The sequence below is a fragment of the Carassius carassius genome, chromosome 39 (assembly GCF_963082965.1).
Source record: "Carassius carassius chromosome 39, fCarCar2.1, whole genome shotgun sequence".
NCBI lineage: Eukaryota > Metazoa > Chordata > Actinopteri > Cypriniformes > Cyprinidae > Carassius > Carassius carassius.
In genome coordinates this window covers 12,845,664-12,868,704 of record NC_081793.1, presented here as the reverse complement: position 1 = coordinate 12,868,704, position 23,041 = coordinate 12,845,664, and the positions used below count along the sequence as shown (strand labels likewise).

Sequence of the window (23,041 nt, the reverse complement as noted above, 5' to 3'; positions counted from 1 at the left end):
TTTATTTGTCTCGATAACCCAATAGCAGTTAGGCTTGTGGACAAAACGTACTGAAAGCAGCTTAATATAAAACTGCACAAATCAATAGTTGCAAGATTAGAGCGCACATTACTTGCAAAGCAATAACATGCAGAACGGTTAATCTTTTCGCTACTAATGCAAGCCTGCTCCCTAAGTACATGAAGAGTAAAAAAAAAAAAGTCCTAGCAGTGTGTCGGAGTATTTTCTCTATACTCTGCAATAAACTATGAGAAATACCGGTATAAAACATTCACATATAAGCTCTCAACTGACTAGCTGTAAATACATAGTTTTAGATCTATGGAGTTCCCGAAAAACTTCAAATAATAAAAATAGTGATGGTATTTGTGTTATTTACAAACATAGTAAAAAACTAAACATAAGTTAATACAACGTTGCCAGTATTACAAAAATAAAATACATCAACTTATATAAGTAACAATTTAAATCAGAAGGTAAATCAAAGGGGTGCAGAGTTTCCATTATTCTTAAAAAGACATCATTAGTAAGAGAACTTAAGAAATAGATTTTTTTTACAGTATTTTATAATACTATAAGGACCTTAAAAACATAATAAATATAATATGTTAAAGCTTTCTGGTTATTTTCTCTTCCAATTAATGCAACCAGTCCTGCTGATTTGGATGACTATGATATGACACAAATAAAAGTACAATCATTTAAAACTACTGACTAACAATGAATAATATTTGAAATCATACGATAGCACAAAAAATTACACTCAGCAAGACTCCCTGCCATATGGATCTATTTTCTGTATTCACAGGCTACACCTGAAATTTCTGAAAAACTGAATGGAATTGACATTTACAGTAGTTTGGTATACTTTACATACATTTCATCAACATCTAATCAATACCAAAGCTTAAATTTAGACTTTTGCCTTGCGATCATCTCCATTTAACTATACCTCGAAATTTGCAATTGCAAACGGTTCCTGTTGTAGGCAGCAGGAGGCGCTACTTACTCTATATTACACCCGCACATGAAATTAGTCAAATATCGTAGCATAGTTAAATCAGTCATCACTCTTTAAGCAAACTTCGTTTTGACAAACATTCAGCATATATTTGCATCATCACCATCACTGTCTTCCATTTACAATCCATTCAGAGAGAAATATTTTTAGCACATAACCCCTTTGATTACATCAGGACCCATACAGACACCATCATATCTAAAATCTTGTCCTTCTTTATTTTCAGAGAGCTTGTGTCTCTTCTGTCACCTCCTGCAACATGCACGTTCCCATGTGAAGGTTTCCACTTGAAGAGTGATTATTAAACCCAAATTGAAGGTCTATGGCTCACTTTTTAGTGGCCACTCGCCGTTTCCTAGTAGCCAGCATGTCATAGAAAGGATCCCTGCTAATGCTTGCCCTGTAGGATAGCAACAATAAAACAGAGATTGTACAATCAAAGCCTAGAAATATACATCCATATAAAACAGTTACAGTATTTTCTGGAAGCAGATCATAAAATGATACAGGGTTCTTTTATTTAGGGTGTTTAGTTCCTTGCAGTCCCACAGGACATGCTGAGGCAGCTTTTGATGTAAAACACCAGGCTAAACTGACCACAGAGCAGTTCCACAATTCCAGCTGAGTCAGAGGACATGTGTTACATAGACGTCTACAGTGCCACAGATTTTCAACTATTGTACACAAATGGCCTAAAGAGACCTACATAAGACCTAAACATACATGTTCCACGTCTTTTAAAACAAGTTTTAGGCAGGGGGAAAAAAAGCTAGAGTCATGGCCAACAGCAAAAGACCAAGTGGTCTTTAACTTCCCCTTCTCCAGTGATAAATGCTGATTTATCCTCAGGAAAGACCATTTCACCTTCAGAAGGACGTAGGTCACTGAGAATCCATTATAGTCTTGTCAGCCCTAAAGTGTGAGGTTTGTACAGTATATGTACTTGGCTGATATTTTGCCTTGTTTTTCAGTAACAACATCCTTAAAACAAAATAAATTGAACTGATATTAAAACTTAATTCAGAGAATGAATTTGATTGATTGACTTAGCATCCATTCATTCAAACAATCATTATTATTTTATTAAATCTAACAATGTAAAAAAAAAAAAAAAAGTATTTTTATTAAATTAAAGATTATTTTCTGCAAACAAGTCTTTTTTTCTTTTTTTTTGCCGTGCACAGCCAAGGTCTGAAACACTGGAAACGCTCTTCTTCATCTTATCAGCACACAATGGCGATGTTCCTTGATAAGAGAAGCCAATGTTCCTTTCTGAGCATCTGTGGGTGTGTGTATATGACCTACAACCAGCACACATCGGTTATCTGAGAAGAGAATAATGAGGGCTGACACGGTGAAGCCTTACTTGATGGATTTGATCCACTCTTCTTTCTCCTCCGGCGTGGGTGCAGATATTCTGTACACCACGTGATTCCCCTCCACCACCTTCCCATCAGCCTCTGTCTTGCACGCCTTTATTACCTGCCCCTTATGACTGGGGTTGTAGAGCTCAAAGCAATTCTGAAAGGTCGAAGCATGAAATGGATAGAATATAAAAAATATAAAGAAAAGAATATAATTTAACTTTGAGCTTGAAGTAGAAACATACTGGTTTTCTTGGTTCTTCCACCTCTCTTATACTAAGATTCTCCAGTGGAATGATCCCCCGAGGCTCTTTGTCCTGTGAACATGTGAGTAATGGATCATGTTTATTTGTTATTAAAGCAATTAGTTTTAGACTTAATCTGTAATATGTTTCCCTAAATGTGATGTGGATGGTGGGGACTTATGGAAACGCAAAAGTGAGGGAACTAACTATGTGCACATTAAGCAACTTCTGTCTGCCTCTTGATCTAAATCTGGCACACAAATAGGGAACAAATGCATTATTTCCTTACACTTTGCTGATGAGATGACAGTGGGGACACTGGTGCTTTGGGTCCATTAGTGCATGCATGTTCACTTTGAGGTCATGTATATGTGAGCGTACTCATAAACACTGACACATTTAAGCATGTGTACACATTAAACATGTACTTACTGATAACATGTCCTGCACTACAAAGATTTTTGTCCCAATTAAATGCTCAAAAATGACAATGGCCCTCCCCTAATACCAGCTGAAACTGACTAACAAATAGCAACTTGTGGCTGTAACTAGTCTTTTGGCTAGAAGCTTCAAAAATACATCAACACAGGGAAAAAAAGTATTTCATGGAATATTTCTTCAGATCTTGTTTTATCTTTATTGTAAATATGAAGCTTGCGAGGAGTGCTGGTGTCTGCTTAGACAACGAACAAACCATTTCTTAACCGTTCACTCTTTTTCTCCCTCACTTCCTCTTCTATCTGACCTCCTTTCACCCCTATCTTAACTATCTGAATCATCAATAGATTATATAGATAAATCCTAAATCTGTTTACTGCTCAAACAGGACATACAGAGCAGTTCTACTTACTGTTGTATATTCAAAGTAATACAGACAGTTATCTGTCAAAATGAACCACCTCCTCTTCCAGGTCTTCACTCTTCCCCCTGCGATTCAGATACAGAGAATACAAATAAATAAATACTGGGAAAGTGCTTCAACAATGGCCGATCCTTTATACTGTAAATAAATAACTGCATGACAGAATTGGTGTAGAGTAGACCCTATCTCTCACCAACTAACATTTGCCAAAATCCATTTGATGGATATTAAAGGAACTTTACTCATAAACATTAACTCACTGAAGTGCTATTAAAGCTTTAATGGTCTGCCAATAAAAGCATTATCTATGTAATCCTGATCAAAACCAAAAAATATTTAAAAGCACTTTAATTACTTTGAATTATGTCACAGTAGCAATTCTGCTGGATGAGCTATAATGTGAAAAAGTTATTAAGTGAGATGTTGGATAATACCACATTAAATCCAATATTTAATGAAATCAGGGCATGCTCATGGGTTTGAAACCATTAAAGAATGATAGATAGATAGATAGATAGATAGATAGATAGATAGATAGATAGATAGATAGATAGATAGATAGATAGATAGATAGATAGATAGATAGATAGATAGATAGATAGATAGATAGATAGAGGGGCAGACGAACAGGCATACAGAGAGAAAGCTATACAAACCTAGTTTTAGCAGCCACCCCTCTCTGTCTGGATTAAAGAATGTGTGAGTTAGATCGTTCCCATCGTCTTCAGGAATTTTGAAAGGCTCATTCTTAATGCTTTCATATAAATTCTGTGAAGGGAAAAGCAACATGCAAATGCATATTCTATCATTGCATAACTTAGAGAGGAGTGTGCAGCTCTCTCCAGACTCACTCTGAGCAGCTCCTCAGGCAGATCTCCTCCCTCGTTGATGCCCCGATTCATGGATATGAATCTTTCCACCGAGGGCTTGTCTCTGACATTAGGGTTGTGCAGGCTGGTGTTGAGCATGATGACAGAGAACGAAAGAACATAGCATGTGTCTGTGGAGAGAAGAAACTTGGATTGGTCAGCTCTGTAGGCCCACAAAGGCAAATAAATGGAGTATGCATATAAAGATACAATATGAACAATATTAAACTCTCTTTTTTCTTTTACATTTTTTATGAGTTGACTTCTAAATTATACTTTCTGAAAAAATTCTTAAGTTTTATGCAAGATATAGGCCAGTTTTGAATGTCTCTGGATCTTTATGCATGACTTCATGCTGACAGAAATATATTAATGCTTTGGACATTTGAAGACTCTGTTTATGAATTAGTAATCATTCCCTTGCACTTTGTTTAAGCACAGTGTCTTTAGTCCATTTCTGGGGTGGTGTATTTTATACAGTCTCTTACCTTATTCATCTCTGTTGTTATAAAGCTCTGGCCTCAGAGAATCAGAATTTCTACAGATACTCAAAGTGTGCTGAAATTCAAGAGAGTCGGCCCAGCAGACACAGAAGTAAACACCCACTGCTATGATTGGCTAACAGTTGTGTATGTTTGACATAGAGATAGACCGATATGGGTTTTTCTATAGCCGATGCCGATGTTTAGAGGTCGGGGTCAGCTGATGGCCGATATGTGCTGCCGATTTTTAGGGCCGATATCTTGAAGTTTTCCCCTTCATTTGCATGCTAAAATGTCACACTAATAATAAGTGGATGCACAACATTTCTAAACTTATCATCATTTATTGAGCACTGACTTGAACCATCTCTGGAATCTTAATTTTGTGCACTGCACGGTATTAAAATAAAAAATGTATCCAAAGTTAACGAAACAAATCAATAAACTGACCAAGTATTAATTGTCAATGTCACCTTTATTTATATAGCGCTTTAAACAAAATACATTGCGTCAAAGCAACTGAACAACATTCATTAGGAAAACAGTGTCAATAATGCAAAAATGAGAGTTAAAGGCAGTTCATCATTGGATTCAGTTATGTCATCTCTGTTCAGTTAAATAGTGTCTGTGCATTTATTTGCAATCAAGTCAACGATATCGCTGTAGATGAAGTGTCCCCAACTAAGCAAGCCAGAGGCGACAGCGGCAAGGAACCGAAACCCCATCGGTGACAGAATGGAGAAAAAAACCTTGGGAGAAACCAGGCTCAGTTGGGGGGCCAGTTCTCCTCTGACCAGACGAAACCAGTAGTTCAATTCCAGACTGCAGCAAAGTCAGATTGTGCAGAAGAATCATCTGTTTCCTGTGGTCTTGTCCTGGTGCTCCTCTGAGACAAGGTCTTTACAGGGGATCTGTATCTGGGGCTCTAGTTGTCCTGGTCTCCGCTGTCTTTCAGGGATGTAGAGGTCCTTTCTAGGTGCTGATCCACCATCTGGTCTGGATACGTACTGGATCCGGGTGACTGCAGTGACCCTCTGATCTGGACACAGACTGGATCTGGTGGCCACGGTGACCTCGGAACAAGAGAGAAACAGACAAATATTAGCGTAGATGCCATTCTTCTAATGATGTAGCAAGTACATAGGTTGTTATGGGAAGTGTTTCCGGTTTCGGTTTACCTAATTAATGCAGCCTAAAAATCCTTTAACGGATTTGGATAATAAAAGCATATTAGTATGTTATGTGTATGCCAGGTTAAAGAGATGGGTCTTTAATCTAGATTTAAACTGCAAGAGTGTGTCTGCCTCCCGAACAATGTTAGGTAGGTTATTTCAGAGTTTGGGCGCCAAATAGGAAAAGGATCTGCCGCCTGCAGTTGATTTTGATATTCTAGGTATTATCAAATTGCCTGAGTTTTGAGAACGTAGCGGACGTAGAGGATTATAATGTAAAAGGAGCTCATTCAAATACTGAGGTGCTAAACCATTCAGGGCTTTATAAGTAATAAGCAATATTTTAAAATCTATGCGATGCTTGATAGGGAGCCAGTGCAGTGTTGACAGGACCGGGCTAATATGGTCATACTTCCTGGTTCTAGTAAGAACTCTTGCTGCTGCATTTTGGACTAGCTGTAGTTTGTTTACTAAGCGTGCAGAACAACCACCCAATAAAGCATTACAATAATCTAACCTTGAGGTCATAAATGCATGGATTAACATTTCTGCATTTGACATTGAGAGCATAGGCCGTAGTTTAGATATATTTTTGAGATGGAAAAATGCAGTTTTACAAATGCTAGAAACGTGGCTTTCTAAGGAAAGATTGCGATCAAGTAGCACACCTAGGTTCCTAACTGATGATGAAGAATTGACAGAGCAACCATCAAGTCTTAGACAGTGTTCTAGGTTATTACAAGCAGAGTTTTTAGGTCCTATAATTAACACCTCTGTTTTTTCAGAATTTAGCAGTAAGAAATTACTCGTCATCCAGTTTTTTATATCGACTATGCAATCCATTAGTTTTTCAAATTGGTGTGTTTCACCGGGCTGCGAAGAAATATAGAGCTGAGTATCATCAGCATAACAGTGAAAGCTAACACCATGTTTCCTGATGATATCTCCCAAGGGTAACATATAAAGCGTGAAGAGTAGCGGCCCTAGTACTGAGCCTTGAGGTACTCCATACTGCACTTGTGATCGATAGGATACATCTTCATTCACTGCTACGAACTGATGGCGGTCATATAAGTACGATTTAAACCATGCTAATGCACTTCCACTGATGCCAACAAAGTATTCAAGTCTATGCAAAAGAATGTTGTGGTCAATTGTGTCAAACGCAGCACTAAGATCCAATAAAACTAATAGAGAGATACACCCACGATCAGATGATAAGAGCAGATCATTTGTAACTCTAAGAAGAGCAGTCTCAGTACTATGATACGGTCTAAATCCTGACTGGAAATCCTCACATATACCATTTTTCTCTAAGAAGGAATATAATTGTGTGGATACCACCTTTTCTAGTATCTTGGACAGAAAAGGGAGATTCGAGATTGGTCTATAATTAACTAGTTCTTTGGGGTCAAGTTGTGGTTTTTTGATTAGAGGCTTAATAACAGCCAGTTTGAAGGTTTTGGGGACATGTCCTAATGACAATGAGGAATTAATAATAGTCAGAAGAGGATCTATGACTTCTGGAAGCACCTCTTTCAGGAGCTTAGATGGTATAGGGTCTAACATACATGTTGTTGGTTTAGATGATTTAACAAGTTTATACAATTCTTCCTCTCCTATGGTAGAGAATGAGTGGAACTGTTCCTCATGGGGTCTATAGTGCACTGTCTGATGTGATACTGTAGCTGACGGCTGAATGGTTGCAATTTTATCTCTAATAGTATCGATTTTAGAAGTAAAGTAGTTCATAAAGTCATTACTGCTGTGGTGTTGGGAAATGTCAACACTTGTTGAGGCTTTATTTTTCGTTTATTTAGCCACTGTATTGAATAAATACCTGGGGTTATGTTTGTTTTCTTCTAAAAGAGAAGAAAAGTAATCGGATCTAGCAGTTTTTAATGCTTTTCTGTAGGATATGTTACTTTCCAGCCAAGCAATATGAAATACCTCTAGTTTTGTTTTCCTCCAGCTGCGCTCCATTTTTCGGGCTGCTCTCTTTAGGGTGCGAGTATGCTCATTATACCATGGTGTCAAACTGTTTTCCTTAACCTTCCTTAAGCGTAAAGGAGCAACTTTATTTAAAGTGCTAGAAAAGAGAGAGTCCATAGTTTCTGTTACATCATCAAGTTGTTCTGAGGTTTTGGATATGCTAAGGAATTTGGATACATCAGGAAGATAACTTAAAAAGCAGTCTTTTGTGTTAGAAGTGATGGTTCTTCCATACTTGTAACAAGAAGTAGAATTTACAATTTTGGCTATATGAATTTTGCAAAGAACTAAATAATGATCTGAGATATCATCACTTGCACTTAATTATATAAAACAGGTAATATATATAAAAGTCAATCATTTACATAAAAGCTTTAGAGCATTTATCAAGCAGAATTTTTCAAGTTTGTTGGAACATAAATGTAAACTTAAATATATACATTTAAATAAAATAAATACAATTTTATAAATAAAAATCAATTAAACTTAAAAATATAAAAAATAAAATATATAAAAAATAAATAATAGTAGTGCTGCAAACACACTAGCAACCAGCAACATAAAAATAGAAAATATTATAGTTTAACATTCAGATACATAGGGAATATGGAAACATATGGATATGTGCAGAACGAGACTTGAGCAAAAACCTCCAAATACATCTAGCCAAACCTGCGCTCGCTCTTGATCTAATGCACTATGAATGCCAGATTTTTTTAAACAAATAGGCCTAGCAGAATGCAAAAATTCAGAACATTGGAATTGCGTTTTAAAATACAACAACGAGCACCACGAAACCATTTAAAGAGGCACATTCAGCGGTCTCCTTGACGGGAAACATTCAACAAAGTAAAATGATCTCCAATGTATGGCGCGCTCTCTTCATTTTATCAAATGATCGATTTGATAAACGATTTGATAAACGATCGATCATGGAAATTATCGAATATTGACATCCTTAAATGCAAATGAGTTGGATGGAAACCTGGCTATTGTCTGCATCAAACCATGCTTCCGAACAAATGTCATTCACCGTTCTGGTGTGCGTTACCCAAAACCGTAGCTAACTAAGTTAGCAACTTTGTTGGTTGCAATGCAATTTCACATTGCCAACCAAGTTGCTAACAGGTTAGCAACCATGGCTTTGGGAAACGCCCCCCTGGGCAGCTCCAGGACAGCTGTCTCTCCGAGCACGGTGCTGTCTGTGAGCGGGGCGGAGTAACATAGCCCTCAATCATGCTGCAGTGTTTGTGAGAGCTGACAACTTCTCCACCCCATTTACAGAGTGAAATTCTCTGACTACCTTTATCTCACAGGACTGTTGATGAATTTTCCAAAAGTTTTGGCTTGGGGTTCTTCACTTGCGGCAGCAGCACTTTCCACCTCACCAATGACACGGTGCTGCCCGCCGACGTGCCTGACTTTAAATCGGCACTACTAAACACGGATATCGGCCGATGCCTATATATATTTTTTTTAAAAATTACAAATATTGGCCCGATATATCGGTCGACCACTACAGCCTACATCTTTCATAGATGGATGCTGCTGATTTAGGTTAAAATGCATAAATACTCAATACATATCGAACGATCTGTAATAACAGACAAAGAAATAGTGACCACGTATTAAAAACAGTTATTCACACTTGTGTGGTGTGACATTACTGTCGGATCCAATATTTTCAATACAGCATCGTCTTTCAGATTAAATCTTTCTGAAAATCCTGCATCGAATTGTACCTTGTTTGTAAACAAATCTGTGGCGAAATGAAGTAAACAAAAGACCAAGTTCTTACTGTCACGGTGTGGAACTTCTTTATAAATAAAGTTCATCCACTGTTTACTAATGTAAGAATCAGAAGGAAGGCAATGCAAAGATTGTGCTTTTCCACAAACTGGCACTGAACAGCAGCTTCTTGTTTTTATAGTTCTTCTATGTTTTTTTGTGTAGACCTGCTTTTGGTTTCTTTCATTATTTACACTACAAGCATGAATCAGTGGGCGGGGCTAAACAGGCAGTGATGTAGAAGTAGGAGTTGATCTTCATCAGAGGCGGGGCTTAGCCACACCATTACATTCCACAAGTGGCACATTTCACAAGATATAATTTTGGCAGATTGGCTTCAATAGAAGCTGTTTTTAAACTAACGAGAAGGTTTTGAGTTCTGAAACTCACAGGATGTTTTTATGGTACAATGACCTTATTTGTCAAAAGATCAAGGGAATTTTGATTTCTTAGTTCATGACAAAGAGGGGATCAGGAAGTAAAGATCACTTCTGATAAAAGCTGTACCTGTGGACTGAAAGACACCTGGGTTACACTGGCAATATCGAGCAGCAAAGGCCTCCATCATTCGATCAATTTTCTGTGCTTCACCAGGAAGTCTGAAACTCCACAAAAACTGCCTGCCAGGGAGAAATGGGAATGACACTTAAAATTATAATGATTATTTGATTGACCTTTGCCCTAGGGATTTAATGAGTATGTATGATTTTATATGAACAAAGTAAAAGAGTGATGCAAAGATAATGAATGGCTTGCTTAACTTACATTATGCTCTAATTATCGAATATCTTGTCTTTTTTACTTTTTTTGAAATACATCAAACAAAACAAATATGGCTTTAAGTCATTCAAATATTGCTTTCTTTAAAGACTGTCTTAAAAACATTTATTACAAACAATGCAATTAGTAGTAGTTCTTCTGAATATCAAGAAAGTGGTTCTCTCAAAGAACTGGCAGGGTTCTCTCAAAGTTATGAACGAATGTTCATTCTTCCAGTGTAGCTGCTCTTTAATAATAACTTAATACAATTAAAAAATGGAACATTCTCTCAATGGCTTCTCTAACATTTGGATAACAAAGAAATAATGTTTTTAAAAGATTTAAAAAAACTGGAGGTTCTGAGCATTCAGAGCACATTCAGAAATAACATTTTCATTACTTAATGGGAAAGTTATTTTGGTTAGCTTGGCAAAAATTTGATTGAAAATGATATAGGTTCAGTTCTAGATAAACAAACACTATATAGAGCTTAAAAGATGACAATTATTATATTTCCATTTCCATATTCAGAAAACATAGTTTTAATGGATGGTGGAGAAAACAGCAATCTCACCTCAATGCTTGCACCAGGTTGAGATCAGCAAACTCATGAAGCTCCACAAATGCCTGCAAAACCTTAATATTGAAGTCATCTCTAAAAATAATGAGAAAAGGCGTTAAATCAGCAATATCTAGTCCTCATTCATTCCAAGCTCCATCTCAAGAGATTCATGCACTCTTTATAACCGAGGTCAATCAAAAGACAGTATAGACTTTCAGACATTTAGGAGTCAGTCGCTGTTCGTTTGTTCAGTTTTTTTTACAACAGGGTTTGTAGACCAACTAAAAAATGCACACAAGTACATTCGTGTAAGACCATGTTTGGTGTATGGATATAAAAAAACATCATTTGAATACATGCAAGAGTTTAAAAAAAAGCAGAGGTATAAAGTGTAAGGATGCGATTTATATGCCTTATGCTAAATATTGTTTTAGAAACTTGTAGTCATTTTCAGTTGTTACAAAAGGGGAAGTCATTTCCTAAAAGAGAATCAAACAATTCACATATAATTTGCACAGATAGCAAGACTGATCTTGCTTTGTGAGCGAGAGCAATGTGACTTACCGTTCCCCTAAATAATCTCCTATAGCAGTTTTGTTTAAGCCTTCTCCTTTATAGAGGAACTGTGCGATGTCCTCAGGTGTGTGCTGCAGAAGATCATTCTCCAAAAGAAACTGGATTCCCTGCAAAGATGTTTGAGATGTTATCCACTTCTTGATGTTTGCTCAGGCTCAAAGTAACACCATTTTATTTATGGTAAGGATAAGGAATGAAAAGAAATAGCAACAATAATACCTTTTTAGGATCCATATTGAATTTCTTTCTTCCAACAGCAATCTGCTTGTTCCTCTGAGTGCTTTTGCTGTAATGTGGTGAAAAAAAGGTTTTCTTTTAAAATAAAAAATATGAACTAATATTATTTTAGTCTCAATGCTAAACAAAGCGTTGTAATCTGAAAAACCAAAAGAACCATACGTCTCTGTGACACACGTTAAATTCTCAATCTCTGTCATAACTTCTGAGATCTCAAACTTTAACCGCTGCAAAAAATCACAGAAAAAGTGGTTACTTAAGTTATATCACTGAAGTTAATCAAATTCACCAAAGATCTTTCTTAATATTCTTAAAATGAATGCAGTGTATAATAAAATATATCGTGCAAACAATCACATTCAGCACCCCTCAGGTGGACATGATAAATGTCAATCACTGAGATATCTTAATGACTTTAAAAAGATAACAGCTACATTAAAGCCAATACCTCAATGTCATCTAGCAGTTCTTTTTTCCTCCATCTAATGTTGGACAGTTCATCTCTCTCTTCCATTGAGAGATCTTCAGGCACTGTTGAGAAACAAATATAACATCTAATAATAATAACCAATAAAAAAGAGATTCTACAAGACATCCAAAGAAGCTGTATACTTTATATTCCTGACTGTAAGGTCTGTTTTGGGTTTTGACCTAAACTCAAATCCCAAAGTGCCAAGTAAGACAAAAAATAATGTTAACTAAACTGGCCTTGGCAACCCAAAACCAAGAAAGAAGCTTTTCTTTTAGGCTGAAACCATGTATTTTATGTAAGTACTTCATTCTTGAGGACACCTATGATATGATTCCAAATGTTCAAGACAACTTGACCTTTCATGGTGAAAGTCATCCTGCATCTAAATAAGAGACTGTATGCCAATCCAACTTTACAACATTGAGGTGCCCACTGAAACACAGAAGGTTACAGTAAAGAAAACATGTATTGATCAAAGCTGTGGGTGTTATGTAACTCTTTTGTAGAGGTTTCAGATGCTTAATTAAGTCATAAAGGACCATAATCTCTTGAACTGACTTTATCATTTCTCAAAACTTTCACAAGTAGGAGAGTTTTTTGGATGAGGACCTCAGTTGCTTGTTGCTAAGTGCTTGTAAATGTGGACAGTATATATAAGTGCATTATGTAACTGCACCTCAGACACAGGATTAGACAAGAGACGGGGTTAATAAGAGGGGCAGGGGGGAATTTCCTGCGGGCGTCTTGTTCTGCCTCATGACAATGGAAGGGAAGTTGAGAATGAGTGCATAAATCAGGGTTCAACCTTAACAATAACATTTTAGGGTGATTCATTGCAGTCATTCTGAGCTTTTATATTAAGTGCAGTGGTCTTTTTTCAATCTTTTATTATTACATAAAAGCTATACTAAATCTTAATGAGGAGCCATTTGTTCGTTACACACCAGGGTCTGGTCTGGGTATGGTCAAATGTAACTTAGGTAAAAATAGAATATTTCTTCAAGATATGAACATTCTGTGCCTCTAACTTGCCTGAGGAATTGGCAAAAATCAGTAGAACAGAAGTAAATTCCCTTCTTATGAAGTTAAGTCACTATGTCCTGAGGATCATCATGTAAATCAGTTTATCTTCATCAAGACACTGCATTGATTGGCAGGCATTATTATTACCAAGTTGCTTTCCATATTATTCATATAAACCATTATTCTGAATTTTTGGGAAAAGGAAAAACAACAAACACTATCAGTGTTTAATCAGTGGCTCGTGAGGCTCCTTGGCTTGTGGGAAAACAGCAATGTTGGCTTTATGCAAAACTGTCCATTCAAAAGCTTCATTCCATCAAAATGAGTGACACTTTGCTTAGAAACTATAACAGCAGTTTGTAAAAAAAAAAAAAAAAAAAACCTGCAGGTTCTTTCAATTCGGTATAGCCTAAATTAGACACAATTCAACTGAAAATTGCTGCAATGTGATCTCATGAGAAATCGTATGCATTTTGCGTAAAATGTGATTCAACAAAACGCACATTTACTTATGTTTTTATGACAATAAAACATACAAAACTGATGTTTTTAGAGCATCTAAACGTACAATATTGACATATTTACAGCATTTTAACACTTTAAACAAATTATATAAGAACAACTTTAAAGAGTTACACTTTTTTATACTTTATCCTTGTTTTTCTTTATTATTTGCACATATTTTTAAGAAATAGCTACGGTTAGGTTTAGAGGTAGGAGTTAGCTTAGTGGATATAAAATATCTTTTTAATGCTATATTGTTACTAAAATGGTTGAATCCCTGCATATTTTGGTCAGTGACGTTTTATTTAGGTTTAAAGGTCTAAAAATCGGAATCACTTATCGATAAAATACACATTGATACAAAATGAAAATGATATAAAAGATATATTTTACATTTTAAGCATTGAAATACATTCAATAGTATTTTGTGCTTGCAAATGATACATTCTAATTTCTACGTATAAACAATGAGACCAGGCTGGAAAAACACATATAAGTTTGTGGGAAAAGATGAGATGAATTCATGTTGACATTCTGAATAAATATATATTAAATGATTTGCAGCAAACACTGCATCCTGGTCTCTAACACCCACTTTAACCTACACTCTGGCCTCAGTCCCTCTAACTATATCTTATCCTTATTCTCAATAGCTGCACGGGCCACCAGCTGCTCTAAACCCACAGGCTTACCCATTGATATTAACCAAACACTCAGGCAAGGGCCCATAGAACAGGAAGTGTGCCAGCCACTATCCTAACCAAATATGATAAAGTGCATAAACCATCTATACAGACTTGTGTGGGCTATGTGTTGGTCCACTGCACATCATCATTGCTTGAGTTAATGTACTGTATCTGCCAGTCATAATAATGTACATATTACCATAATATAGCTGATAATAAGATACCTAGTACCAAGCTTGAAGATGAAATGGGACTTCAACAAACCAAACAATTCAGTCATTAAACATGATTTAAACTATGTACCAGTTACCAAATCTTATGTAATACCCACAACCCCTTTTAATGTCTCTTTCTTTAGAAAACCTGCAAATGATAAAGATGCAATGCTAAAGAATGCATGGCTACTGAATACTGCATTCCTGACAAGAAAGAGACGGGGCTCTGGGACGGTCCTGACTCAGAGGGTGGAAAACTGGACAAGGGTCCTTTGTACTAGTGACTGTTTGTTTTTAAATCTCCTGCTTGGACAAAATGTTTTGACAACCCCATCAAGAACCTATTTAGGTTTTTAACTTCCCCTTTCACATTTTTAAAACAAATATGAAAATATTTGCATTCAACAACCATAATTCACCATCCACCAACTGTCCAACTGGCACTATAGTTCATAAAATATTTTTGAATACCTTCCAGACTTTCTTCAAATTAATTCCATATGTGACACTTAGACCACAACAAACACACTGAAAGATCTCTCTCATTCTTCAGTCTGATTCACTCACAATAATAAAGATGCATCCACACAATAAATGTTTGACACCATCTTAGAGTCTGCAATATTCACAGATTAAACCTCATTTCAAAATCTCAAAATCGTCAGCAAGTCTAAACATCAAATCGGTACTCATGATGTCTCAGTATCAGATCTATCAATATTCAGAATGGATATTACTCTGCAGTGAAATGTAAACACTACAATGTTTTTGATATTATAACGTGGCTGACATTGTCTTGACATTAAGCAGATTTGCCAGGCATGGTGACCTTCGGATCTCTGCTGGTGCAGTCACACCATTGATGAGGTTTTGACCACTTCCTGTGTCATGCCTGGAGCCAGACGGCTCCTCAGGAGAGCCTGGAACAGACACCAGTGGCATCAGACGCAGACAATGAGTGTCATGCCTCACTATCTCTCCTTTAATCAGTCTGAGAAAGTCTGCATCTGGCTAGACCTTAGCTTAGGACAAAGCAATTATTTAAAAAAATTAAAATGGCCTTAAATTTCTGGTTCTGATAGAGAGTGTTAAGAGGGCTGTCCTTGACGTCCTATCAGTCTTTCTTTGCCGTCAACCAATATGCCACAGAAACAGAGTTTTCCATTTGGTTTTTCCCACGGTAAGATAAGACAAATAGCCATTGAGTCCAAGACTTTGAAGTTTACAAGATACAAGAGGCACTGGAAAGACCTACTGAGTTAATGGTACCTCTACAGCTCTGTGCTCTTTTTTTCTTGTAGACATTTACAATTGGTCTTTGTCAGATAAAGTGATTACGACGGTAAATCAACATACTAGTGAAACTGGCTCAAAAGTGCTCCAGATGTCTGGATTTTAGGTCTGTTTTCTGTTTCTGTTTTTCTTTTTTTACACTGATATACCAAAGCAAATCTCAGACCGTAACAGCCGGAAACAAAATCACTAGCATTATCTCCACTGTATATTTAGATGATCCCATATTTAGCAACTTAATGCAGAATCACTGCGGAAAAATCATCTCAAAAGAGTCATCTTAAAGGGTCATGAAACCCCAGACTACTTTGGCACTAGCACTGCTTTTTTCACTGCCACTTGTCCAAAATCAAGTTCCATCATGCTTTATCTTTCCAAAATAGTCATCACAATAACTCATCGACCAGATGGCTATAATCAGTGTAGTACTGTTAAGGTGTCAAATTTAATATCTAAATATGGAACAACAAAAAAAAAAATCTTCCAGTCCTTTAAAAATTACCATGGAAGCCACACTACGGTTACTACAGTTACTACAGTTACTACAGTTATTTGTTACTACACTAAAATTAAAATACATGAATATCTCATATACATATATATATATATATATATATATACACACACAAAGTATATATGTTAGGGATGTCAGTTGATTACATTTTATTTAATTACATGATGTGGAAATTAATTAATCGCACTAAATTTTGCTGTGAAAATACCCACAAAAGATAATTTAAGGCCATTATTGTGTTAAATGGGAAAAGTATGGAAGCCCATTTCCGCCAACGAATAAAAAATAAAAAGAGGAAATTGTAACTTTTTTATCTCACAATTTTTTCTTGGAATTGGGTGATACAAAATCGCAATTTCAGATATATAAACTTGCAATTCTGAGAACATATAAGTCCTTTTTTCCACTCAAAAATGAACTTTATAACTCGCAATTGAGAGATTATATCTCACAATTCGGAGAGAGAGAAAAATCTGAATTGCAATATATATAAACTAGCATTTGAGAGAGAAAAAAAGTCTCACAATTATCTCACAATTCTGGATTTATTTCTCGCAATTGTGTGTTTATATCCCGCAATTCTGACTTTATAACACGCAATTGCGAGTTTATATCATGCAATTATGAGAAGAAAAGTCTAAATTGTGAAATGTAAACTCGTAATTGCAAGAAAAAATGTCGTCATTGTGAGATAAAGTAAAGTAAGTAAATGAGTCATTTATTCATTTGATTCGTTCAAACGGCTGATTCATTCAGGAATAAAGTAAATAGGCGTGTCCGAAATCACATACTTCCCTACTATATAGCAGGTGAAAAACATAATGTGAGGCAAGTAGTATGTCCGAATTCAAAGTATTCGAAAAACGGCTCGGATGACCTACTTCTTCCGCCTGGATTCTGAAGTGCGCATTCGAAGGACACTTTAGCTAAGTCTAATTTAGAAGGCTGCACCCTCCGGAGGTCGCATTCAAAGGCTGCATACATCATTGAGGCTGTCTTATTTTAGAAAAGTAGGACACTCTGAATGCAATCTTCGAATGCAACCTTCTTTCACAGGAATTCGAAGGATGCATGAGATGTATCCTTCGCTGCTACAGATAACCCACAATTCTTTGTGTCACCATAAATAACCGTCGTTTATTCAGAAAAAAAGGGTAGTGCTGGCAGATGTAATGTTACACACAAGCGAAGCTGTGGTGTTTAAATATAAGTATTTTCAAGTTCTTCTTCTTTAAGCTGAAGTGATATACAGCCAAGTATGTTGATCCATACTCAGAATTTGTGCTCTGCATTTAACCCATCCCAAAGTGCACACACACGCCATGAACACTCACACGGAGCAGTGGGCAGCCATTTATGCTGAGCAGTTGGAGGTTCCGTTCCTTGCTCAATGGCACCTCAGACGTTGTTTTACCAGCCCAAGACTCGAACCCACAACCTAAGGTTGCCGGCAGCCATATCACCCTGGAGCCCAAGACCGGTTTCCCACTGAAGCTAAGCAGGGCTGAGCCTGGTCAGTACCTGGATGGGAGACCTCCTGAGAAAACTAGGTTGCTGCTGGAAGAGGTGCTAGTGAGGCCAGCAGGGGGTGCTCACCCTGTGGTCTGTGTGGGTCCTAGCACCCCAGTGATGGGGACACTATACTGTCAACGAGCACCGTCCTTCGGATGAGACGTTAAACAGAGGTCCTGACTCTCTGTGGTCATTAAAAATCCCAGGATGTCTTTCGAAAAGAGTAGAGGTGTGACCTCAGCATCCTGGCTAAATTCGCCCATTGGCCTCTGACCATCATGGCCTCCTAACAATTCCCATATCCGCTGATTGGCTTCATCACTCTCTCTCCTCTCCACCAGTAAACTGGTGTGTGGTGGGCGTTCTGGCGCAATATGGCTGCCGTCTCATCATCCAGGTGGATGCTGCACACTGATGGTGAATGAGGAGATACCCCCTGACTATGTAAAGCGCTTTGAGTGCATAGAAAAGCGCTATATAAATGTAATGAATTATTATTATTATTATTAAGGGTTAGGTGTCACACTCTCTAACCAACCACTAGGCCACAACTTCCCCATTACCTCAGTTGGTAGATGTGGTAAACAGGATTACAAGTATTTCTTTGCAAGGCGAGAAACTATTAATTTGTTTAACCCTCTGGTATTCTACATTTAACTAGCGTGCGAGTGCAGCGATGCTATAAATGTGTTGGCATAGCAATGTGATACTTCCTGTTTTCTTTTCCGCATGTCTTCTTTTCCTACAAATTTTATTTTATTTAATTCTGGGTTGAGAACACTTCGTATACATATCCTTCAGAGGATACGACCTACAGATGATGCAACCTTCGAAATGAGACACAGCATTCATACTACCCATATTCATACTATATAGAATGTACTTTTCTAATGGTCGTGAAGTATATTAAAATTAAGTAACTATTCAGACAGTAGTTGATTTTGGACACACTGAAAGTGTCCGAATTCAGGTCTCCACTTTCAATTCCGCCCCCAAGTGCAAGCGTCAACTCCCGCCGATCGGTTTGTGCAGCGCCACATGAAGTCAAACACTCCTAATGGCTCTTTATAAATGGCCATTAAATCCTTGGTTCACCAGATTTGTTCAAAAGGCAGATTTTTTCAGAAGTGAGGATGCTTTCAAAAATAATGCCATAAAAAGGTTTTATTTATCAATTTACATCTATTGGCTAAATCAGATATACATTTGGTGTGACCACACTTTGCATTTCCAGGTGTACTTGTGCATATTATTTTTCAGGTAGTTTTGCAGGTAGGTTTCTTCAAGCATCTTGGAGACGTTGCCACAGTTCTTCTGGATTTAGTCTGTCTCAGTTTCTTCTGATTCTTCATGTAATCCCAGACGGATGATGGTGAGATCAGATCACTGTGTGGAACACTGGCTGCCATTAGACTCTTTGTGCATACTAAAATCTCACTGGATTATTACAATTAATGGTAAAAGAAATGTTTGGAAATGTGAACTGATATTTCCTCCTTAATACACTACAACAAAAGATAGAAATAACTGGCTTAAACCTTTTTTTGTTGATAAAAATACTCAGGGCCGCTGCTGGCCAAATGGATGCCCTAAGCAGGATTGTATTGTTGTGCCCCCCTTCCTCAAATATGATGATGAAAAAAACACCTACTATAGGGGTGAAAAAATAACTTTAATCAAATAAAAAACTAAATGAATAAATTGTATTATTTTCAAATTACAATTTTAGCTCTCGACATTTACCTATGGCTATAACTTTATTATGACTATAATAATTTATTTTATAGTCTCAAGCATTAAGAAATCATGCAAAAGGAAATTAAGCAGTTTTACTATGATAAAAACATGGTTTATTTTTGTAAGGGTTGCGATATGCATGTTTTTTTTTGAAGAAATTATAAAGGCTGTGTCATCTATAGCAAAAAGGTGGCCAAAAATGAAAGATTAAGTGACTATTTGAATTAAATGTTTGGTCAGTAGCCTAAACAAGGATTTGATTCTCCTTTAAGTGTAACAGCAGCAATTACATGGCATTTGGCTCCCTTTGTAGGCATTTGTAATAACGTACATAAATTGTTTATTTTGTATTTGCCTACATTATGTATTTTAACAGTTTTATTATTAACCAATCATTATTGCCTCATTGTTTTTTATATAATGCATTTTAAGTCATTTTAAAGGCTATTGATGGCTTAGCTCTTTTTTATAGCAACAACAACATCAAAAAAATATTACAGTATATTAATACTTTGTAAATTATATTTGAAGTAACAAAACCATGGTTAATTTGCAGTTACCATGGCAACAAGAACGATGATTTGCGGTGTTATTGTTAAAACCATGGGTAATTTTCGTTAAAAAAAAAACGTTCACAGGAATGTGCCTTATCTTGGCCAGGTCGCAGTTGTAAATGAGAACTTGTTCTCTAAATAAAGGTTAAATAAATAAATAAAAAAATAAAAAGTGATAAATGGGCCTATTTTTTACCTAAATGATTTATAATGTATTTTAATATATATAAAAAATTTATAAGGTGTGCATTGTAGCTGACACCTAAATGAACACATTACAATTGTTTTATGACTGCAAGTCTTTCTCCTCAAATGCTATTGAGTTTCAAATTTGCGTTTGAGCCCATGTGAAAAAGTAGCATAATTTACATATGATTTACAGTTTATTTTAATAAATCTCCAACATTCAATTCAATTGTGCTTTATAGCTGTCACCTAGATGAACAATTACAGTTGTTTTTATGAATGTAAGTCATTCTCCTCAAATGCTACTGACGTTAGAAAAGTGTATACCAATATCGCATGTAACTTTAGAGATGGTCCCTAAATTTGAGACTCTGGAACATCTAATGTCAAGCCAACTTTTTTTAAATTTTTTTTATTTTTACTTTCTTTAGTTTTCTTTTCTCTGCGCCGGATTGCTGATGTCCTTTACCGGGACATAGATGTTCATCCATCAATTATGAACATTCAGCCGAAAACATGAGGTGCAAGCGGTCGCCAGCGCGGATGGGAGAATGGCGGAAGGTTTTTTTTTTTTTTTGAGCAACTGGGATGGTGCCCCATCTGGGAGTTGGTGCCCTACGCAGACTGCGTACTCTGCGTGTAGGGAGCGACGGCACTGAAAATACTAAAGGCCTAAGACTTTTTCACAGTAGTATATATTATATATATGTATATTATGGCTGCTGGATCAATGGTGCCCAATCCTGCCCTTGGAGGACCAAGATCCTGCAGGTCAGCCACCTTCAACACACTTGCCTGGAAGTCTATCGAGTCTAAAATGAGTCTGAAGTATGAGTATGACCTTGATTAACTGATTGAGGTCAGTTTGATTAGGGTTGAGGCTAAACTCTGCAGGATAGTGGCCTTCAGTGGTTCCCAACCACGTTCCTGGATACCACCCAACACTGCACAGCTTGCATGTCTCATTTAACAAACACACCTGATTCAGGTAAACAGCTCATTACCAAACTCTGTGTGTGTCAGACAAAGGAGCAGTGTCAGTGTCTTCCAGGAACGTGGTTGGGTACATAGATAGTAACCATGTACTATGAAATGTTGCGTTGAATGAAATCCAGCATCTTGCCATAAGATGGCATGTACATCACATTCGATTTTCAGATTTCGAGCATTTTGGATACATGTTAATGTTTATAAATGGAGTGTACTTAAGTGCAAAATGTTAAATCTGAAGAGCGGATGCTTTGAATCCACAGAATATATCTCTCGTTCTTCTCCACTCATTCACACTACTCAATAACAGATCAGTCTGCAAGTTTCTTTGTGACAAGTAGTGCCTTGCATTTGTTTCTTTTTTAACCATTTTACATGATGGAGAAGATATACAGAAAAATAACCAGCCTTTTTTATTAAAATTTTTTGTCTGAAACATTACTGTTTGTTAAAATGTTGTATAAAGCAACATTGGTCTCCTAATTGTGCTGTTGTACTGAATGTCAGCACTGCTACAGTAGAGTCCAGAATGGCACTCAAGTAATACGCTACTGTTCAGTTCTGAAAGTAGTATTTTCCAATTAATAAACTGGTAATTTATACAGTGCCCAAAAAAAAATAAGAAATAAAAAATACTAGCACTTGACTCTTTAAATGCCTCGTGATCCCTCTTGGCACCACAACTGTTCTCATAAACATCTCGCGAGCAGCTTCAAAGGATCTCCACATCAAACAAACTGTCGACCTACATATGAACAGCCATATTAACGGCTCTGGCAATAAGGCTGAAGCGACGTTCAAATTAAAGCACAATTAAAGCACAACGATAAGCAAGAACACTACGTAAAAACGAAACACCTTTTATAAATAGCAGATTGTTAAAGTGTAAATAAAGTAACTTTTTCTTATCCAATAACTGATAACTAATAACAGTATTAAAAGTAAGAACAGTAGAAAATGTTAAATTAAAGTTTACTTTTTTCCCTCTCTGTTTAGTGCTGATTATTGATGAAATATCCTTCACAACGACGAAACCGAGTGAGCTGTCTATCGAGTGTTGGGCATCAAAACGCGTTCCGAATCAACTGCACGCCACCCTTACGCTCAGAAATGCTGTCTATGTTGGTTTTGAAACAAACCAGTGATTGACAGCTGCTTGTACTTGCGTATAAAACAAACCTTACCTCGGTTATCTTCATCCATGTTTATTCTGTGAAGGTACTTGATGTAAATAACGTCCTACTTAGATTACTAGCCTAATAATATAACACTGGTCTGGTCCAGTTCAGGCGCTGCTCTAATTGACATTCGCATATTCTATAAATTGTTGCATAGATGAACATAAATCCTTGCGAAATAAAAAAATATGCAGACCGCTCTCCGCCAGCTCCCATTCGCCTTCATCCATAGAGAGGCTTGTGTGAAG

The 23,041-nt window shown here is 36.7% G+C and overlaps 1 protein-coding gene across 1 annotated transcript; it reads right to left on the bottom strand.

Annotated features, from left to right (window-relative positions):
- Positions 1-239: 239 nt before the first annotated feature.
- LOC132121389 (cytohesin-3-like) lies at positions 240-23,041 on the bottom strand. Its single transcript, XM_059530728.1, has 13 exons — positions 22,800-23,041; positions 12,378-12,460; positions 12,092-12,156; positions 11,912-11,978; positions 11,681-11,799; positions 11,129-11,209; positions 10,303-10,415; positions 4,344-4,492; positions 4,149-4,260; positions 3,481-3,557; positions 2,631-2,702; positions 2,388-2,542; positions 240-1,421 (listed from the first exon to the last, which is right to left on the bottom strand). Exons 1-13 carry the CDS (start codon positions 22,816-22,818, stop codon positions 1,349-1,351), a joined length of 1,185 nt encoding a protein of 394 aa, XP_059386711.1. The 5' UTR covers positions 22,819-23,041; the 3' UTR covers positions 240-1,348.

What these genes read in the sequence shown, in the direction of transcription:
- LOC132121389 (XM_059530728.1), bottom strand. An exon ending in TGCCTGAGGAGCTGCTCAGA is followed by an intron (nt 4,261 to 4,343) that starts GTGAGTCTGGAG and finishes TTCCCTTCACAG; the next exon opens with AATTTATATGAAAGCATTAA. An exon ending in ATTACTTTGAATATACAACA is followed by an intron (nt 2,703 to 3,480) that starts GTAAGTAGAACT and finishes ACATGTTCACAG; the next exon opens with GACAAAGAGCCTCGGGGGAT.